Source organism: Mustelus asterias, unplaced genomic scaffold (genome assembly GCF_964213995.1).
Source record: "Mustelus asterias unplaced genomic scaffold, sMusAst1.hap1.1 HAP1_SCAFFOLD_481, whole genome shotgun sequence".
NCBI classification, from domain to species: Eukaryota; Metazoa; Chordata; class Chondrichthyes; order Carcharhiniformes; family Triakidae; genus Mustelus; species Mustelus asterias.
Window position 1 is genome coordinate 1 of NW_027590433.1, and position 27,199 is coordinate 27,199.

General features: G+C 44.1%; 1 gene segment (V, D, J or C); it reads left to right on the forward strand.

The window, feature by feature from the left end:
• Positions 1-1,008: 1,008 nt before the first annotated feature.
• Positions 1,009-27,199, forward strand: LOC144486835 (T cell receptor delta constant-like; the record flags this gene model as incomplete). The annotated part of the segment is given in 5 exon segments: positions 1,009-1,181; positions 22,441-22,752; positions 25,473-25,535; positions 25,978-26,088; positions 26,668-27,199. Coding segments are annotated over 4 exon segments (658 nt in total), but the record flags the coding sequence as incomplete, so codon positions are not given.

Here is a 27,199-nt window from a genome sequence, read left to right on the forward strand (position 1 = left end):
CCACACAGACAATGACCCGAGGCCAGAATTGAACCTGGGTCCCTGCCGCTGTGAGGCAGCATTGGCAACCACTCTGCCACCGTGCCACCCCCTAGGGCGGCACGGTAGCACAGTGGTTAGCACTGCTGCTTCACAGCTCCAGGGACCCGGGTTCGATTCCCGGCTTGGGTCACTGTCTGTGTGGAGTTTGCACATTCTCCTCGTGTCTGCGTGGGTTTCCTCCGGGTGCTCCGGTTTCCTCCCACAGTCCAAAGATGTGTGGGTTAGGTTGATTGGCTGTGCTAAAAATTGCCCTTAGTGTCCTGAGATGTGTAGGTTAGAGGGATTAGTGGGTAAATGTGTAGGGATATGGGGGTAGGGCCTGGGTGGGATTGTGGTCGGTGCAGACTCGATGGGCCGAATGGCCTCTTTCTGTACTGTAGGGTTTCTATGATTCTATGATTCTAATTAAATTAAACAAATTGCCACAACAGACAGGTATTCATCCGATTGACAAGTTTTCCCGGGTAAACAGTGGCTCAACAAACAATTCATTTTATTTCTACACTGCAGATTCCAGCTCAGCTGTGTCACCAAGTTCCCTTCTACAAACCTCTGCTGCCGGTGACCGGTTATTTGAAGCTGCGAATATTCAGGTCTCTGTCAGTACACAGTACACGTACCCTCAGACCCCAGGACAGGCTCAGAAATACCTGCTTCAGACACACATTTCTGGAGAGGAGAATAAATCAAACAGTGTCGCGGGGAGGATTTCTGCTTCTATCGATTCTTCCGTCAAAATCAGCCGGTTAAAGATCTCCAAACTTTAACTGAGCGACTCCGCTGTTTATTACTGTGAACTGAGTTGGCGCACCGGGGATATACGGTGGAGCCACAGTAGCTGAATCTCCCTTAACGCCCGTACAATAACCTCCCAGCCTCACAGGAGTGCACCAACCTCTCTCAATAGCACCCCTCTCAGCCCACTCCCAGCCGCTGACCCCCATCCCCACCGTGATGTTGACCGAGTTTATCATATTACTGGTCTGACCCAACCCTAATCAAATCAGTCGGACACACGACAGAGAGAAAGGGTGGTGAACGGGACCGCAATAGATCTTCTTATTGGATCAAACCCTGTGCAACATATGAAAAGGCTAAGCTCATCTTTGGCAACGGGACCAGGCTGATTGTGGAACCCAGTAAGTAACTAATCCTGGATAATGATCTCTCAACATGTTATTTTATCCCCTGTGACTTAATTGAGACATACAATTATTTTAATGATCACTGTTGTTTTATGGATGAGCAGGGATCTTTGGGAATTGGAAGCGTAGCTTGACTGGGCACTTAGATTTTCCGAAGTATTTCCTTTAAACATTTAACTGGCCTCTATCATGACAACACAAGTGCGCTGCCAACAGGGAGATATGTCAATGATCTGGCTGTATGTAGTGCAATTAAGTGACACCTCGATAAATAGCTGGAAGAGACTCACCCAGATAGAGTCATAGGGTCATAGAAGGAGACAGCACTGGAAAAAGCCCTTCAGCGTAATGAGTGGCATAGATAGAGAAGACAGGAATATACTTTTCCCGTTACTTGAGAGAGCAGAGAGCAGCCAGGGACATAGATTTAAGGTAGGGGCAGGAGATTTAGCGGGGATGTGAAGAAAACGTTTTGACCCAAAGGGTGATGGGCGTCTGGGACTCACTGCCTGAAATGGTGATGGAGGCCGAGACCCTCTCAACATTTAAGAAGTATTTAGATATACATTTGTGATGTCATATCATACACGGCAATGGGCCAAGTGCTGGAAAATGGGATTAGAATAGTTATTTGGTTTGTCTTTGACCGGCGGAGACATGATAGGCCCAAGGGCGTTTTCTGTGCAGTGGACTTCTCTGACTTTATGAATCTTTGCCTCAGACTATGAATAAAGAATATTTCAAATATCACTTCAGTGTGCAAATGAATCCATTATTGTGTATGAATTCTAGTGGTAGGGAACCTGTCTGAAATGCAAAGTCATGTTTGTGTTACCTATTTCAATGGAACCCAGAATTAGGACTGCAATCATCTATGCAGCCTTCTGGCATCAAAATCACAGTTCTGAGTTACACTTATAAAGGTGGGGTGAGTTGGGATTGGGGGGAGGGGGTGGGTTGGGGCTCAATGGTGTAGATTTCCTTTAGTTCCAATTCTGAACGAAATCCCAAAAGCAGCATTTTTGTATGGATTTGAAAATTCCGTTCGAAAGTGAGCCAGGGAATTCTCTGCACGTGTTACCTCGCTTGGATGTGTACATTGAGAACTCCCAGCCAGTCACGCTCTGACTTATTTTCCTGGGAAATTAAGAGATGGATGACTTGGAAGATTGTAAAGGTTTCTGACTAACTTTTGATCCAAACAAACTGCAGGAAATAGTATTCTGTAGCGAGACCTGCTTAACTGCCCTGAGCAATGACTAAAGCCCTTTTTGAATTTTGGCATGCATGCTCCATGTCTTTAGGTTCTGACATGGAGAGTAATCGCAGTGTACGCTCGTGCTTCTTACAGACCATTAATATGCGGTGGTGGAACCAAATTGAGCGTGGAGCCAAGTGAGTAGAATCTATTGGCATCAATTACGGGTGGCACGGTGGCACAGTGGTTAGCACTGCTGCCTCACAGCTCCAGCAATCCAGGTTCGAATCCAGGCTTGGGTTACTGTCTGTGTGGAGGTTGCACGTTCTCCCCGTGTCTGCGTGGGTTTCCGCCAGATTCTCTGGTTCCTCTCACAGTCCAAAGATGTGCGGGCTATGTTTATTGGTCATGCTGAATTGCCCATTAGTGTCAGGGAATGTGTAGGTTAGAGGGATTAGTGGGGTAAATTTGTGGGAATAGGTCCTGGGGTGGGATTGTTGTCGGTGCAGACTCGATGGGCCGAATGGCCTCCTTCTACACTGTAGGGATTCTATGATCTATGAATTTGAGAAGATTCATTTTGCACTCAGAAGTTTTTGGCCTCATTGCAAAAGTGGGGAGAAAATTTGCCATTGTGACAAACGAACCTGATGAATTATACAATGATGAAGGAATGTGTCCTTTTCCACTTGCACATAAAGAAGTTCCTCACACAACTAAGTATCTCACACGTACCAACTATTGATACCACAATACTTCAAAGAATAGTGATCCAACTTTTTTTTTAAAAAGAAAACAATATTTCCTAATGCCAGACTGATTCCGGGATAGCAGGATTATTAGCTTTGTTTCTCTCTCTACACGTGCTGCCAGACGTACACAGTTTATCCAGAATTGTCTCTTTCTAATTTGCTATTTAATCGGTCGCACCTGTTTTGAGGGCAGATCGGTCATAAAATTATGCTAAGAGCATGTACTCCCCAGGGTTTTGAAATAGCTGAAGTCTCTGTGGCCTGCCCCAGTGGAAGCTTTCTGCTTGGGCAATAGTCACTGTGTGTATATTGCTGATAATGAAAAACTGATATTCGGCAGCGGCACCCGACTGCAGGTTGTGCCAAGTAAGTGCGAGTCCACCTTCATTTCCTCCCATTAGATACAGATTTCTGCTGAATGGTGTCGGGTGAAAGGCCGGTAAAGAGCCAAGGCAGTGCTTGGAATGAAGGAGAAGCCATTGCACCAATCAATTAAGCTATTAGGCACCGAGTATCGAGGTCAGCTCACTGTTCATTAAGCCGTGTCATCAACACCAGTTGAAACATTAGGCATCAGTGATGTGACATCGAACTGAAATTGGGTTACTAATAGGATAGAAAATGCCCATTTAGCAGGTTGAGTCAAATGCCCACTGATTTGAGTAATTATCTACATATATTTCATTTTCAAGCTTGTCTTTGTTAAAACTAATAATCTTGCTAAAACTATACAAGGTACGATTTAGACCACATCTGGAACACTGTCCCCTTACATTAGGAAACCTATACTGGCATTGGAGGCAGTTCAGGGAAGGCCACTACTTTGATCCCAGGTATGGATATGTTTTTTCGGAGAGTTTGAGTATGTTGGGCCTCTACTTAGTGGAGTTTAGAAGCATGCGATGTGACCTTATTGAGACTTATTGGATTCTCAGGGGACATGACAAGGTTAGATGCTGAGACGTTATTACCTCTTGGAGGACCAGAGGTCATAATCCCAAAGTATGGGGTTGCCCATTTATATGATGAAGATTTTCTTCTTTCAAGCCAGCAGTGAATCTGTGGAATCATTTACCGCAGAGAGCTGTACAGGTTGAATGTTCAGATTTTTAACCCACAGGGCAATCGAGGGTTACGAGGATACAACGGGAAAGAGGTATTCAGAATTATCACATCAGCTAATTCATGATCTCATTGAATGACCGATGGGCCAAATGGCATCCTTCTGCCCCGTCGTCCTATGGTCTCCGGTCTTTGTTAAACTGCTGACACGAATGCATGCTTGAAATAAGGCTTCAAAGTGAAATGTTGGTCAACGATTATCAACAACAGGTTGATGTTTTGAACCAGGTGTTATAGTTCAAATTAAAGGGTCACTCCTTTAAAGACAGATATGAGGAGACTTTTTTCTCTCTTAAAGAGTAGTGAGTCTCGTCATCTCTCTTCTTCAAACATCAAGGGGAACAGGGCCTTTGATTATTTTAAACACAGCTAGATAGATTCTTGATTAACAATGGATAAACGGTGATCGGGAGTAGGCAGGAATGTGGGGATGAGGTTACAATCAGATCAGTCATGATCTTACTGAATAGCGGTTAGGCTGGAGTGGCCAGTGCCTTACTCCGACTCCCACTTTGCATGTTCGTATGTGTTGATGTCAAACTTTTTTCCCAGGATTTGTGTCTCCTGGGTGTTCAGGGAGAAGTACCGGTGAAGATGGAAATTGTGAAACACAGTCAATTCATTATCCAAATATTGTTCCCTGATATAGTCAAAAAAACAGTGGGAGCTAAGTGTGAGGGAGAGGGAGGGAACGGTTATATTTGGTTCAGGAGAGAAGCTAATTAAAAGAAGTGACATGATACAAACTGAATGTGAGCTAGCCCTGTGTTCATATGGCTGGGTCGATATTTTGTTGTAGCTGTTACTACCGAACTGAGAAGCTTGTCTTTGGCAAAGGGACCAAACTCACTGTGGAGCCCAGTAAGTCCTCAACTATCTTCCATCATGATCTGCTTACATTAGGATGACAATCAATATTTACAGTTCCAAACATATCACCAAGTCGTGTTTTAAAAAAAAATCAGTACACGCTTAAAGGGAGGAGATGCAATATAATGGCCATTCATAACTTGGGGAGGTCTTGTGGTGCAATGGGCTAGAATCCCTACCTCTGAGCTAGAAACGCCGGGTCCGAGTCCCTACCCTTGGACTTGATGAACAAGAAAGGTGAGAAAGCAACGCTGCCAAAGATTGGGAGTGAGAGGGAGACTCCTGCTCAGCCACGCTTGATGTGTAGTATGGCTCTCTCAAGCTCTAAACCCTTCGCAAAAGCCGAGCGACGTGTTGCAGCAATAGCTATCACTGAAGGCAGAAGAATTCTGCCTAAATGCACCACTCGGTGCGGAGAGGCAACTTGGCTTTAAATTTGGCCTTGGATGTGCTTAGCTTTGTAGAATGTTATCAGATGTATTGTTCATCTCTTGGCGATAGATAATTTTTAAGGTTTACCATTCGCAGTTGTTGAGGCTCCCACTGACATCAGTGAATATGCCAGTGTCCTTGCTGTGTATACTGGATGGAATCTGAATGAGCTGATGCACTGGTAGCTTTCTGCTGGTAACTAGTCACGGTGCTCATTACTATGACGGTACTTATAAACTCGTCTTTGGCTACGGGAAACAACTGAATGTTGTGCCAAATAAGTGCCAGGTGATTTCTCTTTACCCTTCGATGGATATTTCTGCAGAATCCATGTCTGGCGAATGGTGACAAAGAGGGAAAGTAACGCTTAAAATTAAAAACAAGCTGTTAGATGGATTTATGTATCATTAGATAATTAATTAGAACGATAGAGATCCAGAGGATATAATCAGTAAATTCGTAGATGATACACAAATTGGTGGTGTGGTAAATAGCGAGGAGGAAAGCCTTACATGACAGGTCGATATTGAAGGACTGGTCAAATGGGCAGAGCAGTGGAAAATTGAAATTTAACTCTAAAAAGTGTAAGCTGATGTATTTTGGGAGGACTAACAGGGCCAGGGAATATACAGAAGTTAATTGAAACTGCATGGAAGGAAAGTTAAACTGCTAGCTATGTCTTGTACTTTTTGAAATAGAGTACAGCAAATAAAGCAAAAGGGTTAAATGGGGATGGATTTCAGGGAGAGGAATAGTTCTATTTTTGCTTTGGAGATCACCTGGCATTACAATTTGAATCCCAATCTATGGTCAAATCACCAGGTCAAGCAGGTCAAAAACAACCTCTTGCAATACTGTCAGCACGGGAGTTACGGATTTGTGTAGCATCTTCCATGATTGGCCAGAACATTGAATACAGGAGTTGGGACGTTTTGTTGAAGTTGTACAAGACATTGGTAAGGCCACATTTGGAATACTGTGTACAATTCTGGTCACCCGATTATAGAAAGTATATTATTAAACTAGAAAGAGTGCAGAAAAGATTTACTAGGATGCGACCGGGACTTGATGGTTTGAGGCTGGATAGACTGGGACTTTTTTATCTGGAGTGTAGAAGATTGAGGTGTGATCTTTAGCGGTTAATAAAATAATGAGGGGTATAGATCAGCTCGATAGTCAGTTTCTTTCCCCAAAGGTAGGGACGTCTAAAACTAGAGGGCATAGGTTTATGGTGAGAGGGGCGAGATACAAATGTGTCCAGAGCGGCAATTATTTCACGCAGAGGGTGGTGAATGTCTGGAACAAGCTGCCAGAGGTAGTAGTAGAGGCGGGTACAATTTTGTCTTTTAGAAAGCATTTAGACAGTTATATTGGTAAGATGGGTACAGAGGAATATGGGCCAAATGCAGGCAATTGGGATTAGCTTAGGGGTTTAAAAAAAGGCTTCATAGACAAGTTAGGCCGAAGGGCCTGTTTCCATGCTGTAAACCTCTATGAATCTCTGACTCTATGATTGTATCATCCCCAAATCTGAAAGGCCGATCCTTGGTACTTGAACAAAACTCACTGTGGAACCTCGCATGCATCCTCACAAAGTGCAATGGTCTCACCCAGCATTTACAGAAAATCTGAACCATATTTGCTGAGATTGTAAAGTGGATAGAAATATATGACATATGGAGCTAACAGGCAAGGAGTGGGAATTAAATGTAAATTGGTGGATGGGGCGAACATATTTATTTCAGGATATAACCTGCCCTGGCTATTGAAGTCAGCAGAATCTGAAATTGAACTCAAAACTCAAACTCAGGATAAATAAAATATAAATGAATCTTATATTTCTGCTCAGGTGTTTGTACTTTTTGCCGCATTATGTACACATGTACTAGCACCAGAACTTTGAATCTTATCTTTGGCAGAGGAAACAAATTCACTGCGCAATCCAATAAGTGGTTTTAAATTTTCAGTTTGGACCTGGTTAGAGTATGAGTAACTGAAGTTACCTAGTTTTTTTGTTGCGTAGGAAATGGGCATTGCTGGCTAGGCCAGCACTTACATAGCCTGTCCCTCAATGTGGAAGGCAGTGGTGAGCTGCCTTCTTGAACCTGCTGCACTCGTCCATGTGTTGTGTGTATCATTCCATTCCTGCCTACAAAACATTTCCATTCTGTACAGAGATTGTGGGGAGTGTGGTGGCCAATGGCTACTTGAAGTTAGCAAGTGCATTAAGTTTCTGACCATTCTTTCCCTCAAAGTTCCTTTTTGCACGATGCAAGTAAATAATTTATTGACCTATTACGTTCAAATGGTTGGGAAGTGAGGGGGGAGACATTTATATTTTTCGCTGGATATAACCTGCCCTGGCTATTGAAGTCAGCAAAATCTGAAATTGAATTCAAACTCAAACTTAGGAGACATATAATATAAATAAATCATTCTTCTGCTCATGTGGTTGGGTTTAGTTTTTTGTCCCATTGTGTACAGATGTGCTGGCACCAGAACTTTGTACCTTGTCTTTGGCAGAGGCAACAAATTCACTTTGCGACCCAATAAGACATTTGAAAACGTCAGTTTGGATCTGGTTGGAACATAAGTAATTGACCTTTCCTTAAAGGTTCTCAAGGGCTCACCCTCATGTGAACTTTGTATATTCCCCTGCCTCCGAATTAATGAGTATGCTTCATCATTACTAAAGGACATCTGCAACTTCACTCCAATGGAAGGTCTATGTCTGTGCCCTTTATACTATACATTATGACTATACTGTGAAGCTGCGGCACCCAGTTGACAGTTGTGCCAAGTGAGTACGATTGGAAGTTACTCTCATTCTGTTTCATGTCGATTATTTTTTCGCTATATTGTGTCTGACAAATAGCAACCAGGGCAACGATACAAAGTATTACATGAAATACAAGTGAAGGCATTCTGTCCGTAAAATGAACTTCAGAAAGATAGAACATGGAACATTACATCGCAGTACAGGCCCTTCGGCCTTCGATGTTGCGCCGACCAGTGAAACCAATCTAAAGCCCATCTATCCTCCACTATTCCAAAATCATCCATATGTTTATCCAATGACCATTTAAATGCCCTTAATGTTGGCGAGTCCACTACTGCTGCAGGCAGGGCATTCCATGCCCTCACTAATCTCTGAGTGAAGAACCTACCTCTGACATCTGTCCTAAATCTATCACCCCTCAATTTAAAGCTATGTGCCCTCGTGCTAGCTATCACCATCCGAGGAAAAAGGCTCTCACTATCCACCCTATCTAATCCTCTGATCATTTTGTATGCCTCTATTAAGTCACCTCTTAACCTTCTTCTCTCTAACGAATACAACCTCAAGTCCCTCAGCCTTTCCTCATAAGACCTTCCCACCATACCAGGCAACATCCTAGTAAATCTCCTCTGCACCCTTTCCAATGCTTCCACATCCCTCCTACAATGCGGCGACCAGAACTGTACGCAATACTCCAAGTGCGGACGCACCAGAGTTTTGTACAGCTGCAACATGACCTCCTGGCTACGAAACTCAATCCCTCTACCAATAAAAGCGAACACTCTGTACACCTCCTTAACAACCCTATCAACCTGGGTGCCAACTTTCAGGGATCTATGCACATGCACACCGAGATTTCTCTGCTCATCCACACTACCAAGTATTTACCATTAGCCCAGTACTCTGTATTCCTGTTACTCCTTCCAAAGTGAATCACCTCACACTTTTCCGCATTGACCTCCATTTGCCACCTCTCAGCCCAGCACTGCAGCTTATCTATGTCCCTCTGTAACCTGCAACAACCTTCTGCACTGTCCACAACTCCACTGACTTTAGTGTCATCCGCAAATTTACTAACCCATCCTTCTTCGCCCTCATCCAGGTCATTTATAAAAATGACAAACAGCAGTGGCCCCAAAACAGATCCTTGCGGTACACCACTAGTAACTGAACTCCAGGATAAACATTTCCCATCAACGACCACCCTCTGTCTTCTTACAACTCGCCAATTCCTGATCCAAACTGCTAAATCACCCTCAATCCCATGCCTCCGTATCTTCTGCAATAGCTTACCGTGGGGAAACTTATCAAACGCTTTACTGAAATCCATATACACCACATCAATTGCTTAACCCTCATCCACCTCTTTGGTCACCTTCTCAAAGAACTCAGCAAGGTTTGTGAGGCACGACCTACCCTTCATAAAACCGTGTTGACTATCCCTAATCAAATTATTCCTTTCTAGATTATTATAAATCCTATCTCTTATAATCCTTTCCAAAACTTTGCCCACAACAGAAGTAAGGCTCACTGGTCTATAATTACCAGGGTTGCCTCTACTCCCCTTCTTGTTGTGGTGTATATGGATTTCAGCAAAGCGTTTGATAAGGTTCCCCGTAGTAAGCTTTTGCAGAAAATACGGACACATGGGATTGAGGGTGATTGAGTGGTTTGGATCAGGAATTGGCTAGCTGTAAGAAAACAGAGGGTGGTGGTTGATGGGAAATATTCATCCTGGAGTTCAGTTACTAGTGGTGTACCGCAAGGATCTGTTTTGGGGCCACTGCTGTTTGTCATTTTTATTAATGACTTGGATGAGGGCGTGGAAGGATGGATTAGTAAATTTGCGGATGACACTAAAGTCGGTGGAGTTGTAGACAGTGCGGAGGGAAGTGACAGGTGACAGAGGGATATAGATAAGCTGCAGAGCTGGGCTGAGAGGTGGCAAATGGAGTTTAATGCGGAAAGGTGTGAGGTGATTCACTTTGGAAGGAGTAACAGGAATACAGAGTACTGGGCTAATGGTAAGATACTTGGTAGTGTGGATGAACAGAGGGATCTGGGTGTCCATGTGCATAGATCCCTGAAAGTTGGCACCCAGGTTGATAGGGTTGTTAAGAAGGCGTATGGTGTGTTAGCTTTTATTGGTAGAGGGATTGAGTTTCTGAGCCAGGAGCTCATGCTGCAACTGTACAAATCTCTGGTGCGGCCGCATTTGGAGTATTGCGTACAGTTCTGGTCGCCATATTATAGGAAAGATGTGGAAGTGTTGGAAAGGGTGCAGAGGAGATTTACCAGGATGTTGCCTGGTATGGTGGGAAAATCGTATGAGGAAAGGCTGAGGGGCTTGAGGTTGTTTTCGTTAGAGAGAAGAAGGTTAAGAGGTGACTTAATAGAGGCATGCAAGATGATCAGAGGATTAGATAGGGTGGATAGTGAGAGCCTTTTTCTTCGGATGGTGTTGGCTAGCACGAGGGGACATAGCTTTAAATTGAGGGGTGAGAGATATAGGACAGATGTTAGAGGTAGGTTCTTTACTCAGAGAGTAGTAAGGGCGTGGAATGCCCTGCCTGCAGCAGTGGTGGACTCGTCAACTTTGAGAGCGTTCAAGTGGTTAGTGGATAAACATATGGATGGTATTGGAATAGTGTAGATTAGAGGGGCTTTAGATTGGTACCACTGGTCGGCGCAACATCGAGGGCCGAAGGGCCTGTACTGCACTGTAATGTTCTATGTTCTATATTCTTGAACAAGGGGACAACATTTGCTATCCTCCAGTCTTCTGGCACTATTCCTGTAGTCAATGACGACATAAAGGTCAAAGCCAAAGGCTCTGCAATCTCCTCCCTAGCCTCCCAGAGAATCCTGGGATAAATCCTATCCGGCCCAGGGGACTTATCTATTTTCACACTGCCCAGAATTGCTAACGCCTCCTCCTTATTAACCTCAATCCCGTCTAGTCCAATAGCCTGTATCTCAGTATTCTCCTCGACAACATTGTCTTTTTCCTGCGTGAATACTGACGAAAAATATTCATTTAGCGCCTCTCCTATCTCTTCAGGCTCCACGCACAACTTCCCATTACTGTCCTTGACTGGCCCTAATCTTACCCTTGTCATTCCCTAGTCATTACCCTCGATAGATGGATAGCGAGCTCAGATCTCAATGCTTAGTTAGACATGCCGCAGGTGGCAGACCAATCTCTGGGCCTCAGCAATGTGACAGACATGGATGTGCGACTCACTGGGTGACCTTGCATCCTGGTGAAGTTATGTAACTGGAGGGAAGCGATGTCCTGCTCGTATAACCGCAAAATTATTAACTCCGAAACTCAGCGAATATGTGAGGGACCTGGGTTCGAATCCCGTCATGGCAGATAGTGGAATTTGAATTCAATAATCTGGAATTAAGAATCTACTGGTGACCAGGAAAACCATTGTCGATTGTCGGAAAAACCCATCTGGTTCATTAATTTCCTCTCGGGAAGGAAACATAGGAACATTGAAAATGGGAGCAGGAAGGGGCGTTTGGCCTTTCAAGCATGATCTGCCATTTATTATGATCATGGTTGATCATCCACTCAATAGCCTAATCCTGCTTTCTCCCCATTAACCTTTGATCCCATTCGCTTCAAGTGCTATATCCAGCCGCTTCTTGAATACATTCAATCTTTTGGCAACAACTACTTCCTGTGGTAATAAATTTCACAGGCTCACCACTCTTTGGGTTAAGAAATGTCTCCTCACCTCCGTCCTAAATGGTCTACCCGGAATCCTCAGACCCCTGGTTCTGGACTCCCGCACCATCGGGAATATCCTCTCTTCATCTACTATGCCTTGTCCTGTTCGAATTTTATAAGTCTCTATGAGATCCATTGTCATCCCTTTAAGTAAGTCTCCCTAATCTATGAAGGCCAAATCACGCCTCATATCTTCATAGTCTCCTTGATTAAGATTCAGCACAGTAGTCTCCGAGTCAACTACTTCACTCTCCACCTTGATAAAAAATTCTCTCATGTTTTGTTCACTCATCCCCAAGGGGTCTTGCACAGCTCGATTGGCAATTATTACCTTCTCACGACACAGGACCCAGTCTAAGGTGACCTGCTCCCTCGTTGGTTCCTTCACATATTGGTCAGGGAAACTATCCCGTATCCGGTCCAGGAAATCCTTCTCTACAGCATTGTGGCTAATTTGATTTACTCAATCAACGTGCGGATTAAAATCACCCTTGATCACATGTATTTCTAATTTCGTGTTTAATGCCATTTCCAACATCACCACTGCAGTTTCGCGGTCTGTATATGACACCCACTGATGTTTTCTGCCCCTTGGTATCTCTCAACTCTACCCATATAGACTCCACATTATCAGAGCTAATATCGGTTCTCACCAGTTTGTTAATTTCCTCTTTAACCAGCAGTGCCGCTCCACCACCTTTTCCTTTATGCCTGTCCTTCCTAAATACTGAATACCCTGGGACATTCAGTTCCCATTCTTGGGAACCCTGCAGCCGTGTCTCCATAATTCCAATTATAGCATGCCCATTTATATCTATCTGCAAGATTAGTTCATTCACTCTATTGCCAATGCTCCGCGCATTAAGGCACAGAGCCTTTCAGCTTGTCTTTTTAACATTAATTGTCTCGTTTTTGAATTTTGTCCTTGGTTTCTCTGTATATCATTTTTCGTATTCCCTTTTCCACCTCTTGATTTTATCCTTGTTCCCTCCTTCTCTGACTCCTTACATAATTTCCCAAGCACCTGGCATATTAGTTTCATTGGGTGACCTTGCAGTATTGTGAGGTGGTGAAACTGGGGGTAGACGATAGCCTAGTGGCGTTATCGCTAGATTATTAATCCAGGAAATCAACTAGTGTTCTGGGGACCCTGCATTCAAATCCCTCCACGGCAGATGGTGGAATTTGAATTCAATAATCTGGAATTAAGAATCTACTGTTGACGATGCAAACCACTGTTGGAAAAACCCATCTCGTTGAGTAATGTCCTTTAGAGAAAGAAATCTGCCATTCTTATTAGATCTGGCCAACATGTGCAATTTGATTGACACTCAAGGGCAATTGGGAATGGATAATAAACTCTGGCCAGCCAACGGTGCCCATGTCCCACGAATGGACAAAAAATATCTCTCTTTTGGAAAATGAGCCCGAGTAACTGTTGATTCAAGTAAACATAAACGCATCTTTCAGACTCAACATGTCTGTTTACCTCTTCGAAATATAACAGGATTATGACAATAAGAACAGATAATGCTGGGAAAAACCACAGCAGATCAGGCAGCATCTGTAAGGAGAGAAAGCTTAGCTAACAAATTAAAGACTATCCGTTGAATTGTATTTCTTTTCTGCCAGGTTTTGAGGCGTCACTGGCAAAGCCATGTTGCAAATTTCTGTTAAGCCATTTCAGAGATTGGCAGAGCAGGCGCAAAGGGCTGAATAGCCTTCCCTTGTTCCTATGTTAACTCGCAAAGTTTCAGAGTCAAAATATATTTGTTGTTATATTTGACCAGTGGCTACCTTGGCTCAGAAATTCTTCACTTTGATAGAATCTGAGAGCATCCAAGGAGGCTCTTCGGCCCATTTAGCCTGTGATGGTGGGGAAGGGGCAGATATGCAATGTCTGTTACCTGCAGCGAATCAGTGACTGTTCCAGCTTTTTCTTTGCCGTGAATTGTCTGAAATCTGAAACAGCTATCTCAATAGAAGGTTTCTGTCTGAGCAATTGTTACTGTGCTACGCAAAGCTAACGTTCGGCAGCGGCACCCAGGTGACAGTTGTACCAAGTGAGTGTGAAGTCAGTGTGTTTCTATTCTTTCACTCCACATCTCCTCTGTGATCTAGTTTTCTGTTGTTAGTAGGCTAGTCAAGTTGGACAGAGTGCCAATATAATATGTGGCATGCAGGCGAAGAGATTGCACAGTTTTGAGTCAGTTTTGATCCAGCTCAGCTTACCCAGTCATTAGAGGTACATGGGACAGGAGTTGGGACTGCACGCCTCAGTAATATGGTATTGAACTGAGAAGCAGATTTGTGTACTGTTAGTGGGATAGGAAGATTCCATCCAGAGAGTTGATCGAAAAGAAAGAGGGGAGACGAATAAGTACCATTGTTCTGTTTAAACCTTTGTAATTGTGAATGACACAGGCTTTTCATTTTCTTGTTGAAAAATAAATTCTCCTCATATCAGTCCCATATTCTTTGACTATGAACCCCGGTTCTGGACCCTGCTGCCATCCTGCATTTACCGTGTCTAATCCTGCATTATGGGCTTTAATGAGATCTCCTGCTCCTGCCTCCCTTCTTCTGAACCCCAGACAATAAAATCCTAGCCGACTCAATCTCCCCTCATATGTCAGTCCTGCCACTCCATTATCTGTCCGGTGAACCTTTGGTGCACTCCCTCTTTAGCCAGAACATCCTTTCTTGGATATTGTTTTGCATTTTTTTCTGGACGAAATAATGAACCAGCTGTGGAAGCAAATCGAATCTCAAAAACCTTAGCATGAAAAGCAATCCTTACATTGCTATTCATGTGGGTTATGTCGATTTTGTACCATCTGGAATCACTGTGCAAACTATGCAACCAGAAAGCTTATCTTTGGCAGTGGAACCAAACTCACTGTAGAACCCAGTAAGTGAAACTATTCTCTGCATTTTGTGTCTGGTTATAGTTTACGAAAGTAATGTCCGATTCTCATACACCTGTAAAGAATCTTTATCCTGTAATTGCTGCTGTTGAGTTGATTAGGAGGAGCAGGAGGCGAGAGGGTGGAGTGAAAAATTAAAACGTCCTCTGACAACTCTGTGTTAGAATTTACAAACAGCAAATTATTAGACTCCTGCAACGATGGAGGAGACCATTAAGCCCATCGCTCTTGCTTTGGGGACAGTAAAATCATCGTCATTGAATTTTACAGAACAGGAAGAGGTCCTGCGGCCCATTGTGCCTGCTCCAGCCATTATAACCATATATATTCCAATCGCATTTTTCAGCACTTGGTTGTAGCCTTGAATGCTACAGCATAAATGATCTTTGGACTTGCATGCCAAGGTCCCTCTGGTCCTCTGCACTTTCTCGCGTCCTGCAGTTCATGGCGTATTCCCTTGCCTTCTTACCCCTCGCAAAATGCATCACCTCACACTTTTCAGGTTTAAATTCCGTTTGGCACTGCTCTACCTGTCTGACCAGCTCGCCCATATCGTCCTGTAATCTTTGCAAGTCAGTGACACTTAACCTCACACGAAAAACATGTGTGCATCCTTGGCTTGACTTTGTGTGAAATTTGTATACAGCGCTCCCGAAATAATGCAAATTAAATGTCTTTCTTCTGTCCTCTGTGAGGTAAATATGACTCAGCTGCTGCAATGCGAAGTTTCTGTCTTGGAAATTCTTCCTGCATATTTACTAATCACAGTGAGACACCCACATTCAGCAGTGAAATATGTGACCAGTAAGGATAAGCTTACTTAATGTCATTATCTGCTGTGTGACAGACAGGGAGCCAGCATCATGTGGGAAGGTAATTGAGGACATTGCACTGATATAATGAATTTGCGCAGCTGAATATCCACCTCAGCTCGTCCTAAATTGCAGTGTCCAGTCTTTTTTTAGCTCCAGTCCTTAGTAATGTCATATTGAACTAAAAATATCATAATTTTACTTTTACTTCTTGGATGTGGGCATTAAATCAAATCAAATCAAATCAAATCCGAATTGCCCTCTGGGCAATTTCAGGTTCCATGACATCGCTTCTTGGATCCAAACCACTGGACGACATATTTCCTTCTCCAAAGGACATTGTTGATCTAAATGGGCATTTACAACCTATGGCAGGAGTCCTGTTTTCATTCGCAAACTTGGCAATAATAAATTCACTTCCCTCGTCCAAGTCATTATGTATATTGTAAATAATTGTGGCCCGAGCATTGATCGCTGAGGCACTCCACTTGTAACAGATTGTCATCCTGAAAATGCTCCTCTTATCCCAACTCTCTGTATCCTATCGATTGGCCAATCCTCTGTCCATGCGAATATATTACCCCAAAAAGCATGAACTCTGAATTAGCCCTTTGTCCGAGATCTTATTCAAAGCTTTCTCCTGCAAAGATAAAATGCCAACCATTGAACGGCAATGCTTTTTTACGGCAATCGTCGATAGTTCCCGTAGTTTTTACTAGAGGCTACACTTAGATCAATTTATTTGAAATTACTCCGAGTGCTGGGGTGGGAATTGAACCCATTTCTTCAGAGAAATTAGCCCGGGGCTCTGCGCTGCTAATCCAATGACATTGCCATTTCACTTCAACCATCCCACAATGTTGCATGAAGAATGTTTAGTGATAGTTTCAATCAAAAGTTTGTTACAGAGTCAGATATCACTGTGATTAATTTCGTCTTGTGAGCTTTATGAAAGAATTAATATTCAGCGCTATCACCCATGGACTTCATGGACATATATAATATAGAGAAAGATAGAAAATAGGAGCACGAGTAGGCCATTCGACACTTAGACCCTGCTCTGCCATTCGACACGACCGTGGCTGACCCTGTAACTCAATACCATACTAGCCCTCTCCTCATAATTCTTGACACCTTGAGAGTATAGAAATATATATCCTTTTAAAATATATTCACTGATTTCGCATCCACAAACTTCTGTGGTAGAGAATTACAGTTTTACCAGCCTCTGAGTCAAGACAAAATGTCCTCATCTCAGAATTAAATGTCCAACCCTGAACACTGAAACTTTGCTCCCTTTTTCTGGACCCCACCCCGCCAAAGGAAACAACATCCCTGCATCCAGTCTGCTCATCCCTGCTAAAATTCTGTATATTTCAAGGACATCGCCTCTCATGTTCTAAACTCCAAGTGAATACAGATGCAGTCGCCTCTCCTGAAACGACAATCCTGCCATCCTAATAATCAGTCTGGTGTACTTTTTCTGCACTCTTTCTCTTGCAAGTGTATTTTTTCTTCGAAAGGAGACCAAAACTGCACACAATATTAGATTTCATCAAAAAAGGATTGGATTTAGGAAATGTCTTAATGGAGGAAAGTGAGGTATTAAGTTGAAAAATGTTTCCTGATTTCGCTCCTGAAAGTCTTAAACATTAAACATCGTCTAAAATCCAATTTGCTTGAATCTTGAACTCCCCAACCAGCAGCAAATGTTCCTGTTTATCAACCCTCTCCGTTTGGGAATGATTAAGTCACTCCTTAACTAAATTCCAGCGTTTTAGAGTTAAACATCATCTACACTGTTAATCGGGTACTCTGAACATACATACAGCTTACAGAGTAAAATTTCTTCTCCTCCTGCTCTGTTCAAGGAATTCTTAAATGCTGATTTTTAATTTTATGAAAACCAGAACAAAAATGTTGCCGGTTCTGATTGCGGACTCTTCTTTATTTCAATCCTGATCTCAGATCTTTACATTCAAACATGAATATTAAGCTCTGAATATATTTTTCGGTCTCTCAGTGTTTATGCATTCTGTCTTCTATACCTGTCTGAAGAATTTGAATAAAGACATTCGTTGATCAATGCTTAGTCGTAGCATATGGACAATTATAAACAACATGGTTCATTGATTTTTAATTCTAAGGTGCGTTAACTTACATTTCCCTGCACTGAAAACATCCATTAGTTTTATCCATTCACAAAATATTAATATTTCTTTGCAATTTGATGTTTCCAGCTACGCTGCTTACAATGCTGTTTATTGTGTCATTTGCATATTCAGCATTCTATCACATTTTATCACATTGTCTTAATAAACACGACTACACTGCATATCATTCTGTATAGATATATATGTGCGTGCGTATTTGTGCGTGCGCGCGTGCGTGTGTGTGTGTGTGTTTATGTGTGAGTGTGTTTGTACGTCTGTATGTCCATACCTGTCTGTGTGAGTGTCTGCGGCGTGTGTATGTATTCAAATCTCGAATCAACATAGGAGCAGGTATAGGCCATTTGGCCCATCAATACTGATCGAACATTCAAACTGATCATGGCACATTCACACACGTTCACAGACGTGCACACACGCACCCACCCATACAAAAGCACACACAGAAACACTCACACAGATGCACACAAACACACACACAAGCTACACGCACACTCACAGAATTTTGTGACACAGAAACGTAGCATTTGCCTTCCTCATTGTTTGCTGTACATGAATGCTAGCTTTTAGTGAACAGGTCTCTCTGGAAGTCAACTCTTTTCAACCACGCACCATGTAGGACATATTCTGTATTTCTGTTCTTTTTCCCCCCAACCAGAGTGGATAACTTCATACTTAGTTACTTTTTATTCCATCTGCTATGTCTTTGCGCATTCACTCAGCCTGTCCAAATGTCCTTGAAGCCCCCATTGCATCCTCCTCTCCATTATGTCTGTGCCATCAGCAAGGTTTTACCTATTTTATTTGGTCCCCACATCAAGTTTCTGGGTGTGTTCCAGTCACTGTGTTTGTTTCTGGGCATGTCTGTCTCTCAATACCTCCGTCTGATTGTCTCTCGATCTGTGCGTGTGTGTGTTTGTATGTGTGTGTGTGGGTGTGTGTACGCCTGTGTGCCTGTACGTCCATGCTTGCCTGTGTGTGTCTGCGGCGTGCAAAAGTATTTCAGTCTCAAAGGAACACAAGAGCAGGAGTAGGCCATTTGGCCCAAAAATAATGCTCCAACTTTCAAACAGATCATGGTACACGCACACACACACACACACACACACACGCTCTCGCGCTCCTATTTGATTCCACAAATATGTAGCATTTGCCTTCCACATGTCTTGCTGTGCCGACATGCTAATTTTTACTGACCCATGAACAAGGACATCCAGCTCTCTCTGGCAACAACCCTGTCCAATCTCGCACTGTTTAGGAAATACTCTGCTTTTCTGATGTCTTTTCTTTCTGCCAGAATGGATAACTTCACACATATTCAGTTTTATTTCATCTACCATGTTCTTGCCCATTTACTCAGCCTGTCCCAATTCCCTTCAAGTCCTCCTTGTATCCTCCTCACCATTAGTTGTGCTCATCAGCAAGACTGGAAATATTTTATTTGGTCCCCAAATCCAGTCTCTCTGTGTTTGTGTGTGGTGCTGGGTGTGTGTGTCTCTCAATGTCTCAGTGTGTGTCTGTGTGTGGGGGGGGGGGGGGGGGGGGGGGGGGGGGGGGGAGGGAGGGGGAGGGGGGCGGGGCGGGGGTATACATGCTTCCAGATGCATGTGTGTGTCATAGTGTCATAGAATCATAGAGGTTTACAACTTGGAAACAGGCCCTTTGGCCCAACTTTTTCATGGCGCCTTTTTCATAAACCCTAAGCCAGCCCCAAATGCCTGCATTTGGCCCATATCCCTCTAAACCCATCGTACCCATGTAACTGTCCAAATGCCTTTTAAAAGACAAAATTGTACCTGCCTCTACTACTACCTCTGGCAGCTTGTTCCACACTCACCACCCTCTGTGTGAAAGAAATGCCCCTGTGGACACTTTTGTATCTCTCCCTCTCACCTTAAACCTATGCCCTCTAGTTGCAGACTCCCCTACCTTTGACTATCTGACTGATCTATGCCCCTCATTATTTTATAGACCTCTATGAGATCACCTCTCAGCCCCCTCAGAGAAAAAAGTCCCAGTCTATCCAGCTTCTCCTTATAACTCAAACCATCAAGTCCCAGTAGCATCCTGGAAAATCTTTTCTGCACTCTTTCTAGTTTAATCATATCATTTCTATAATAGGGTGATCAGAACTGTACACAGTATTCAAAGTGTGGCCTTAACAATGTCTTGTACAACTTCAACAAGACGTCCCAACTCCGATATTCAATGTTCTGACCAATGAAACCAAGCATGCTGAATGCCGTCTTCACCAATCTGTCCACCTGTGACGCCACTTTCAAGGAGCAATGAACGTGCACCCCTAGATCTCTTTGTTCTGTATGTCTCCCCAACGCCCTACCATTAACTGAGTGAGTCCTGCCCTGGTTCAATCTACCAAAATGCCTCACCTCGCATTTGTCTAAATTAAACTCTGTCTGCCACTCGTCAGCCCACTGGCTCAATTGATCAAGATCCCGTTGCAATCCGAAATAACCTTCCGCACTGTCCACTATGCCACATATCTTGGTGTCACCTGCAAACTTACCAACCATGCCTCCTATATTTTCATCCAAATCATTAATATAGATGACAAATAACATTGGACCCAACACTGATCCCTGAGGCACTCCGCTGGTCACAGGCCTCCAGTTTGAAAAACAACGTCTACAACCACCCTCTGGCTTCTGTGATCAAGCCAATTTTGTATCCATTTGGCTTCCTCACGCTGGATCCTGTGAGATTTAACCTTACAATCAACCTACCATGAGGAAACTTGTCAAAGGCCTTGCCAACTTCCATGTAGACAACATCAACTGCCTTCTTGGCTATCCCTTCAAAAACTCAAACTCACAAGGCCATGCTGACTGTCCCGAATCAGTCCTTGCATTTCTAAATGCCTGTAGATCCTGTCTCTCAAAATACGTTCCAACAACTTACCCACCACAGATGTGAGACTCACTGGCCTGCAGTTCCCAGGCTTTTCCCTGCAGCCCTTTTTAAACAAAGGCACAACATTTGCCACCCTCCAATCTTCAGGCATCTCACCTATGACTAACAATGATTTAAATATCTCTGCTCGGGAACCCGCAAATTCCTCCCTAGCCTCCCACAATATCCTGGGATACACTTCATCAGTTCTCGGGGATTTATCTACCTCAATGCGCTTTAAGACTTCCAGCACCTCTTTCTCTGTTATATGTACACTCCTTAAGACATCACTATTTATTTCCCCAAGTTCCCTAACAACCATGCTTTTCTCAACAGTAAAGACTGATGAGAAATATTCATTTAGGATCTCACCTGATAAATGTGAGGTGATTCATTTTGGTAGGACTAATTTAAATGTGGATTACGGGGTCAAAGGTACGGTTCTGAAGACTGTGGAGGAACAGAGAGATCTTGGGGTCCATATCCACAGATCTCTAAAGGTTGCCACTCAAGTGGATAGAGCTGTGAAGAAGGCCTATAGTGTGTGGAGTTTAAGAGCCGTGGGGTTATGCTGCAACTGTACAGGACCTTGGTGAGACCACATTTGGAATATTGTGTGCAGTTCTGGTCACCTCACTATAAGAAGGATGTGGAAGCGCTGGAAAGAGTGCAGAGGAGATTTACCAGGATGCTACCTGGTTTGGAGGGTAGGTCTTATGAGGAAAGGTTGAGGGCGCTCGGGCTCTTCTCTCTGGAGCGGAGGAGGCTGAGGGGAGACTTAATAGAGGTTTATAAAATGATGAAGGGGATAGATAGAGTGAACGTTCAAAGACTATTTCCTCGGGTGGATGGAGCTATTACAAGGGGGCATAACTATAGGGTTCGTGGTGGGAGATATAGGAAGGATATCAGAGGTAGATTCTTTACGCAGAGAGTGGTTGGGGTGTGGAATGGACTGCCTGCAGTGATCGTGGAGTCAGACACTTGAGGAACATTTAAGCGGTTATTGGATAGGCACATGGAGCACACCAGGATGATAGGGAGTGGGATAGCTTGATCTTGGTTTCAGATAAAGCTCGGCACAACATCGCGGGCCGAAGGGCCTGTTCTGTGCTGTACTGTTCTATGTTTCTATTTTCACCCGTGTGTGTGTGTATGTATATGTGTGCGCGCGCGTGTGTGTGTATGTGTGTGTGTGTTTGTGTGCATATGTGTCTATGCATGTCCGTCTATCTGCTTATATGCCTGGGCATGTGTGCGTGTGCATGTGAGTGTGTGAATGTGTGTGTGTGTGTGTGTGTGTGTGTGAGAGAGAGAGAGAGAGAGAGAGGGAGAGAGAAAGAGAGGCGTCACTCCTCAGCCTTCTCTGTGCCAAGCGAAAAAGCCCTAATTATCCAGTCTCAGCATTCGGTAAATTAATGGAGAAAATCACATAGGGTTAAGACATAGAAAAAATGCGGGTCTAATCGAATGGCTCAGCAGGTTGGAGGAGGTCACTCTGTTGGATTCTGATTATTTCCTTTTATTTATTAAATTTTCAGAGGCGAAAGGCCCGGTAGAACCAAAATTGAGCGTCTTTTACCCGCCAGTGCCACGGGGAGCCACCGGCACCGACACAGCTGCAGTATGCTTGGCCTCGGACTTCTCGCCCAACGCAATCCAGCTCTCCCTGTACACGGGATCCGGCCAGGAGGCCAATGTGACAAGATCCAGTGTCCTATTGGAGAGCGGGAATTACAGGAGCTCGGGTTTTCTCTCTTTCCCCCAATCCGAGGAATCGCCAAACATCACGTGCAAGGCATTTCACGATAATCGAAATTACTCAGTAAACATCCCGCCCACAGCTGAAATTGGTAAGTTTATTTTATTTTCGTTCACGTGATGTGGGTGTCCTTGGCTTGGCCAACATTTATTGCCCGTCCTAAATTGCCCTTCAGCAGAGGACATTTAAGAGTCACTTGCCGGCCAGACCATGTAAGGACGGCAGATTTCGTTCGCTAAAGGAAGTTAGTGAACCAGATGAGTTTTAATGATAATCGACAATGGTTTCAGGGTCATCATGAAACTTTTAATTCCAATTTTTAAAAAAATGTTCAAATTTCGCAGCTGCCATCCCCAGGTCAGCATTCTGGGTCGTTGGATTACCAGTCCAGTGACAATGCCACTGCGCCACTGCGTCCTCTCAGAATGTTTTATGACAGGAAGAACTTGCTCTAAATATTATCCATCCTCTTAACGACCTAAGGACTCTCGGTGTCATCGTCACTCAAAGTGTAGTCTTTTTGAAAGGTTAGCTGACTAATGATTGACGGTCAATTATCCTAGTCTGGGGACTTCACTGCAGGAGTTCCTCAGTGTGTCAGGCCTAACCAGCTTCAGTTGCTTCATCAATCACCTTCAATCCATTATAAGGTCAGAAGTTGGGATGTTCGCTGATGACTGAACAATTTTCAGCACCATTCGTGACACCTCAGATCTTGAAGTAGTGCATTACAAATGCAGCAATAGCTGGACAATACCTAGGCTTTGACTGACAAGCTACAAGTAACATTTGCGCCACACATGTTCCAGGCAATGACCAACTCCAACAGGAAAGAAGCTAACAACCGGCTCTTGACATTTAATGGCATTACCATGACTGAAACAAAGAACAAAGAAAATTACAGCACAGGAACAGGCCCTTCGGCCCTCCAAGCCTGCACCGACTATGCTGCCCGACTTAACTAAAACCCCTTTCCCTTCCGGGGACCATATCGCTCTATTCCCATCTTATTCATGTATTTGTCCAGATGTCCCTTAAAACTCACTATCGTATCTCCTTCCACTACCTCCCCCGGCAACGAGTTCCAGACACCCACCACCTTCTGTGTAAAAACTCTGCCTCGTACGTCTCCTTTAAACCTTGCCCCTCGCACCTTAAACCTATGCCCCCGAGTAATTGACTCTTCCACCCTGGGAAAAAGCTTCTAACTATCCACTCTGTCCATGCCTCTCATAATCCTGTAGACTTCTATCAGGTCAACCCCCACTATCAACATCCTGAGGGTTAACGTTGCTCAGAAACTGGACTGGACTATCCATATAAGTGCTGTAGCTGCAAGAGAATGTCGGAGGTTGGGAATCCTGTGGTGAGTAACGTATCTCCTCATCCCCCAAATCCTCTGCCCCATCCACAAGACATAATCATGACTGTGGTAGTGTATTCGCCACTTGCCTCGATGAATGCAGCTCCAACAACACTCAGACATTTGACACGACCCAGGACAAAGCAGCTCCGCTTGATTAACAGTGTGTTTATGAGTGTCACAAGTCGGCTTACATTAAAACTTCAATGAATTTATTGTGACAATCCCATAGTCGCCACACTCTGTGCCTGTTCGGGTTACACTGAGGGAGAATTTAGCATGGCCAATGCATCTAATCAGCACGTCTTTCGGACTGTGGGAGGAAACCGGAGCGCCCGGATCAAACCCACGCTGACACGAGGAAAACGTGCAGACTCTGCACAGACAGTCACCCAAGCTGGGAATCGAACACAGGTCCCTGACACTGTGGGCGGGGGGGAGTGGCGGGGGGGGGGGGGGGCGGAGGGGAGTGGCGGGGCGTTGGGGGGGGGGTGGCGGTGCAGCAGTACTAACCACTGTGCCACTGTGCGGCTCAAGCATTAAGTACTCTATTCACAAACATCCACTTCTTCCACCACCGAAGCACAATGGCAGCAGTGTGTGCCATCCACAAGATACACAGCAGTAACTCTCCAAGTCTCCTTCCGCTGAATCTTCCAAACTCACGACCGTTATCATCTCGGAGGACAAGGGCAGCAGATACCTGGGAACACCATCATCTGGACGTTACCCTCCATGTCACTCAGCATCCTGACTTGGAAATGTTTCGGCAGTTCCTTCACTGTCGCAGAGTCAAAATGGTGGAACTTCTTCCCTAACAGCACTGTGTGTGTACGTACCCCTGACAGACTGCAGAGGTTCAAGCAGGAGACTCACAACCATCTTCTGAAGGGGGCAATTAGGGATTGGCAATAAATGCTGACCTGCCAGTGATGTCCACATTCCGTAAATGAATAAAAATAATAAGAGCTAACTATTATAATTCAGGGCAGTGTGCAGGACCCGTAACTGCTGGTACATCACCGAATTTAGGAACGTATTAAATACTAACCAGGGTACTGGAGAATCCCGTTCCTCTGGAGAAATGCCCTGATATCATTTAATCCACTGCAGAGCTGAAATCAGGCCTCGGTTTCACGACGTTTTCGGAAGACAGTGAAATACTGCACTGATGGAACGGCTCTGGATCCTGGGTTTTAATCCCTGATGGGGAATCTACCCTGCACTCTTTGAACTCAGAATTGGGACGAACTAAATGGCAGAGCTACCAATGTTTCTCCGTTGTGAATAATCAAGTGAACAAGTCCAATCGTGCTGTTTGATTCTTACTTTCTTCGTGGCTTTTGGTTATGACAACAACATTATTCAAAGTGATATTGAGAACAAACATGGTTACAGTAATGTCACTTGCTCACTTAATAAGTCAAATGTCATTTTTGCCCTTCCAGATAAACCTAAATGCCCTACAGGTCGAAGTGATTCCTTGACAGAATCAAGTGACACGGAAAACGGTATGTGCTTTATTCAACATTTATCAAAGTAAAATACTTGCAAATAGACGGATTGATAAGTGGACAAATAGGCACGGATACAGACCCGGAGATTGAATGATAAACATATAGTGAGATGGGGAAAAAGATAGATTGTCACACAGAGTGAGGGAGAGAGATATATCAATCGAGTGGGATAGCGAGAGAGGAGGAGAGGCGGGGAGAGAGAGAGAAACTCAGAGTGAAAGAGAGATGAAGATAGATAAACAGGCAAGCAGACGGTCGGACGGACGGACTGACAGAGATGGACAGACGGACGGACGGACAGGGATGGACAGACGGACGAAAGTCAAGCTGTTAGATAATGGAAAAAATATCACATTAGAGGTATACAGTTGTTTTTCAATACCAAATCATATATCCATTAAACCAGATCTATCATTTGTTTCTCTTATTTTGGCAGATCGACTGAGGGTGAACTTTTTGTCTTTGACGGTGATGGGGCTAAGAATTTTGTTTTTCAAGAGCATTGTCTTCAATGTCATGATGACGGCCAGGGTGTGGCTATTTTGAGGTAAGGTCGGTCACCTGAATGCGTGCCAAGAAAGACAAACTGTGATGAACAATGACCATTGACGGGATCTCGCGAGGCCACTGTTCAGGCAGACGCTGAAACTAACCCGTGGAGTGAGCATTAACTTGGATGCATTTAGACAAACGAACTCTTACTCCAGTGCCCCATCTCATCGCTTTTCATCCCTCCCTTGCCACCGCACCACCGCCCCCCCCCCCCCGCCCCCGCCGCCCCCCCCCCCCCCCCGCCCCCCCCCGCCCCCGCCCGCCAACCCCCGCTCCCAATCGCAGCCTTGACTTCTTAAACCTCTCCAGATTTTTGTTTAATTATGGGTGTCACTGACTAGCCTAACTTTTTCCGCCCATCCCTTGGTCTTGAGCTGCGTGGCTCTTTCGGAGAGTCGGTGCAGACTCTATGGGCCAAATCGCATCCTTCTGCACTGTCGGGGTTCTTGTGCAATTGCAGTGGCTTCTGAGAATATTATTGGAGAATGTTAATGGAGACCCTAAAGATACAAGGTGTTCTTTGCTTGCTGACTCTTTGATGTGCTACTACTGTTGTTCCTTCCATTCCAAACAGAACTGCATTGGACGATGAAATGGATTCAGGTGTGAACTCATTGACTGGGGCATCAAAATCCAGAGGCTTCCTGATCAGAAGTTCCGCTTCAAGCAATTCAATCTCGCTTGTTTTAAATGGCGACTTAACTTTAAAAGACCCTCATTTCGGTAACTTTTTTCCACTGTTATTTTGATTTGAAACTCGCGGTTCTGCGTGAATTCTACTGCTTATGCTACATAAACATTTCAATTATGCATTTCAGCAACAGCGTGGAGCTAACATTTATATGGTTTCTGCCTGCATTAGTGTCGGAGACATTTTTGAAAACAGCATTTTCAATTTTAGGACGTATAGAACTTCGATTTTTATATTCTTTGCTTAGAATAGTAGAATCCTATTCCAGAGAAAGCAGCCAATCAGCCCATAGTGACAATGGCAGCCCTTTTACAGGGCAATCTAGGTAATGGCACGTCACATGTTCCTTTTGGTTGTTTTACTCTGGTAGTTATTTTAAACATTGCATTTTAATGCATGCAATTTAAGAGCGTAA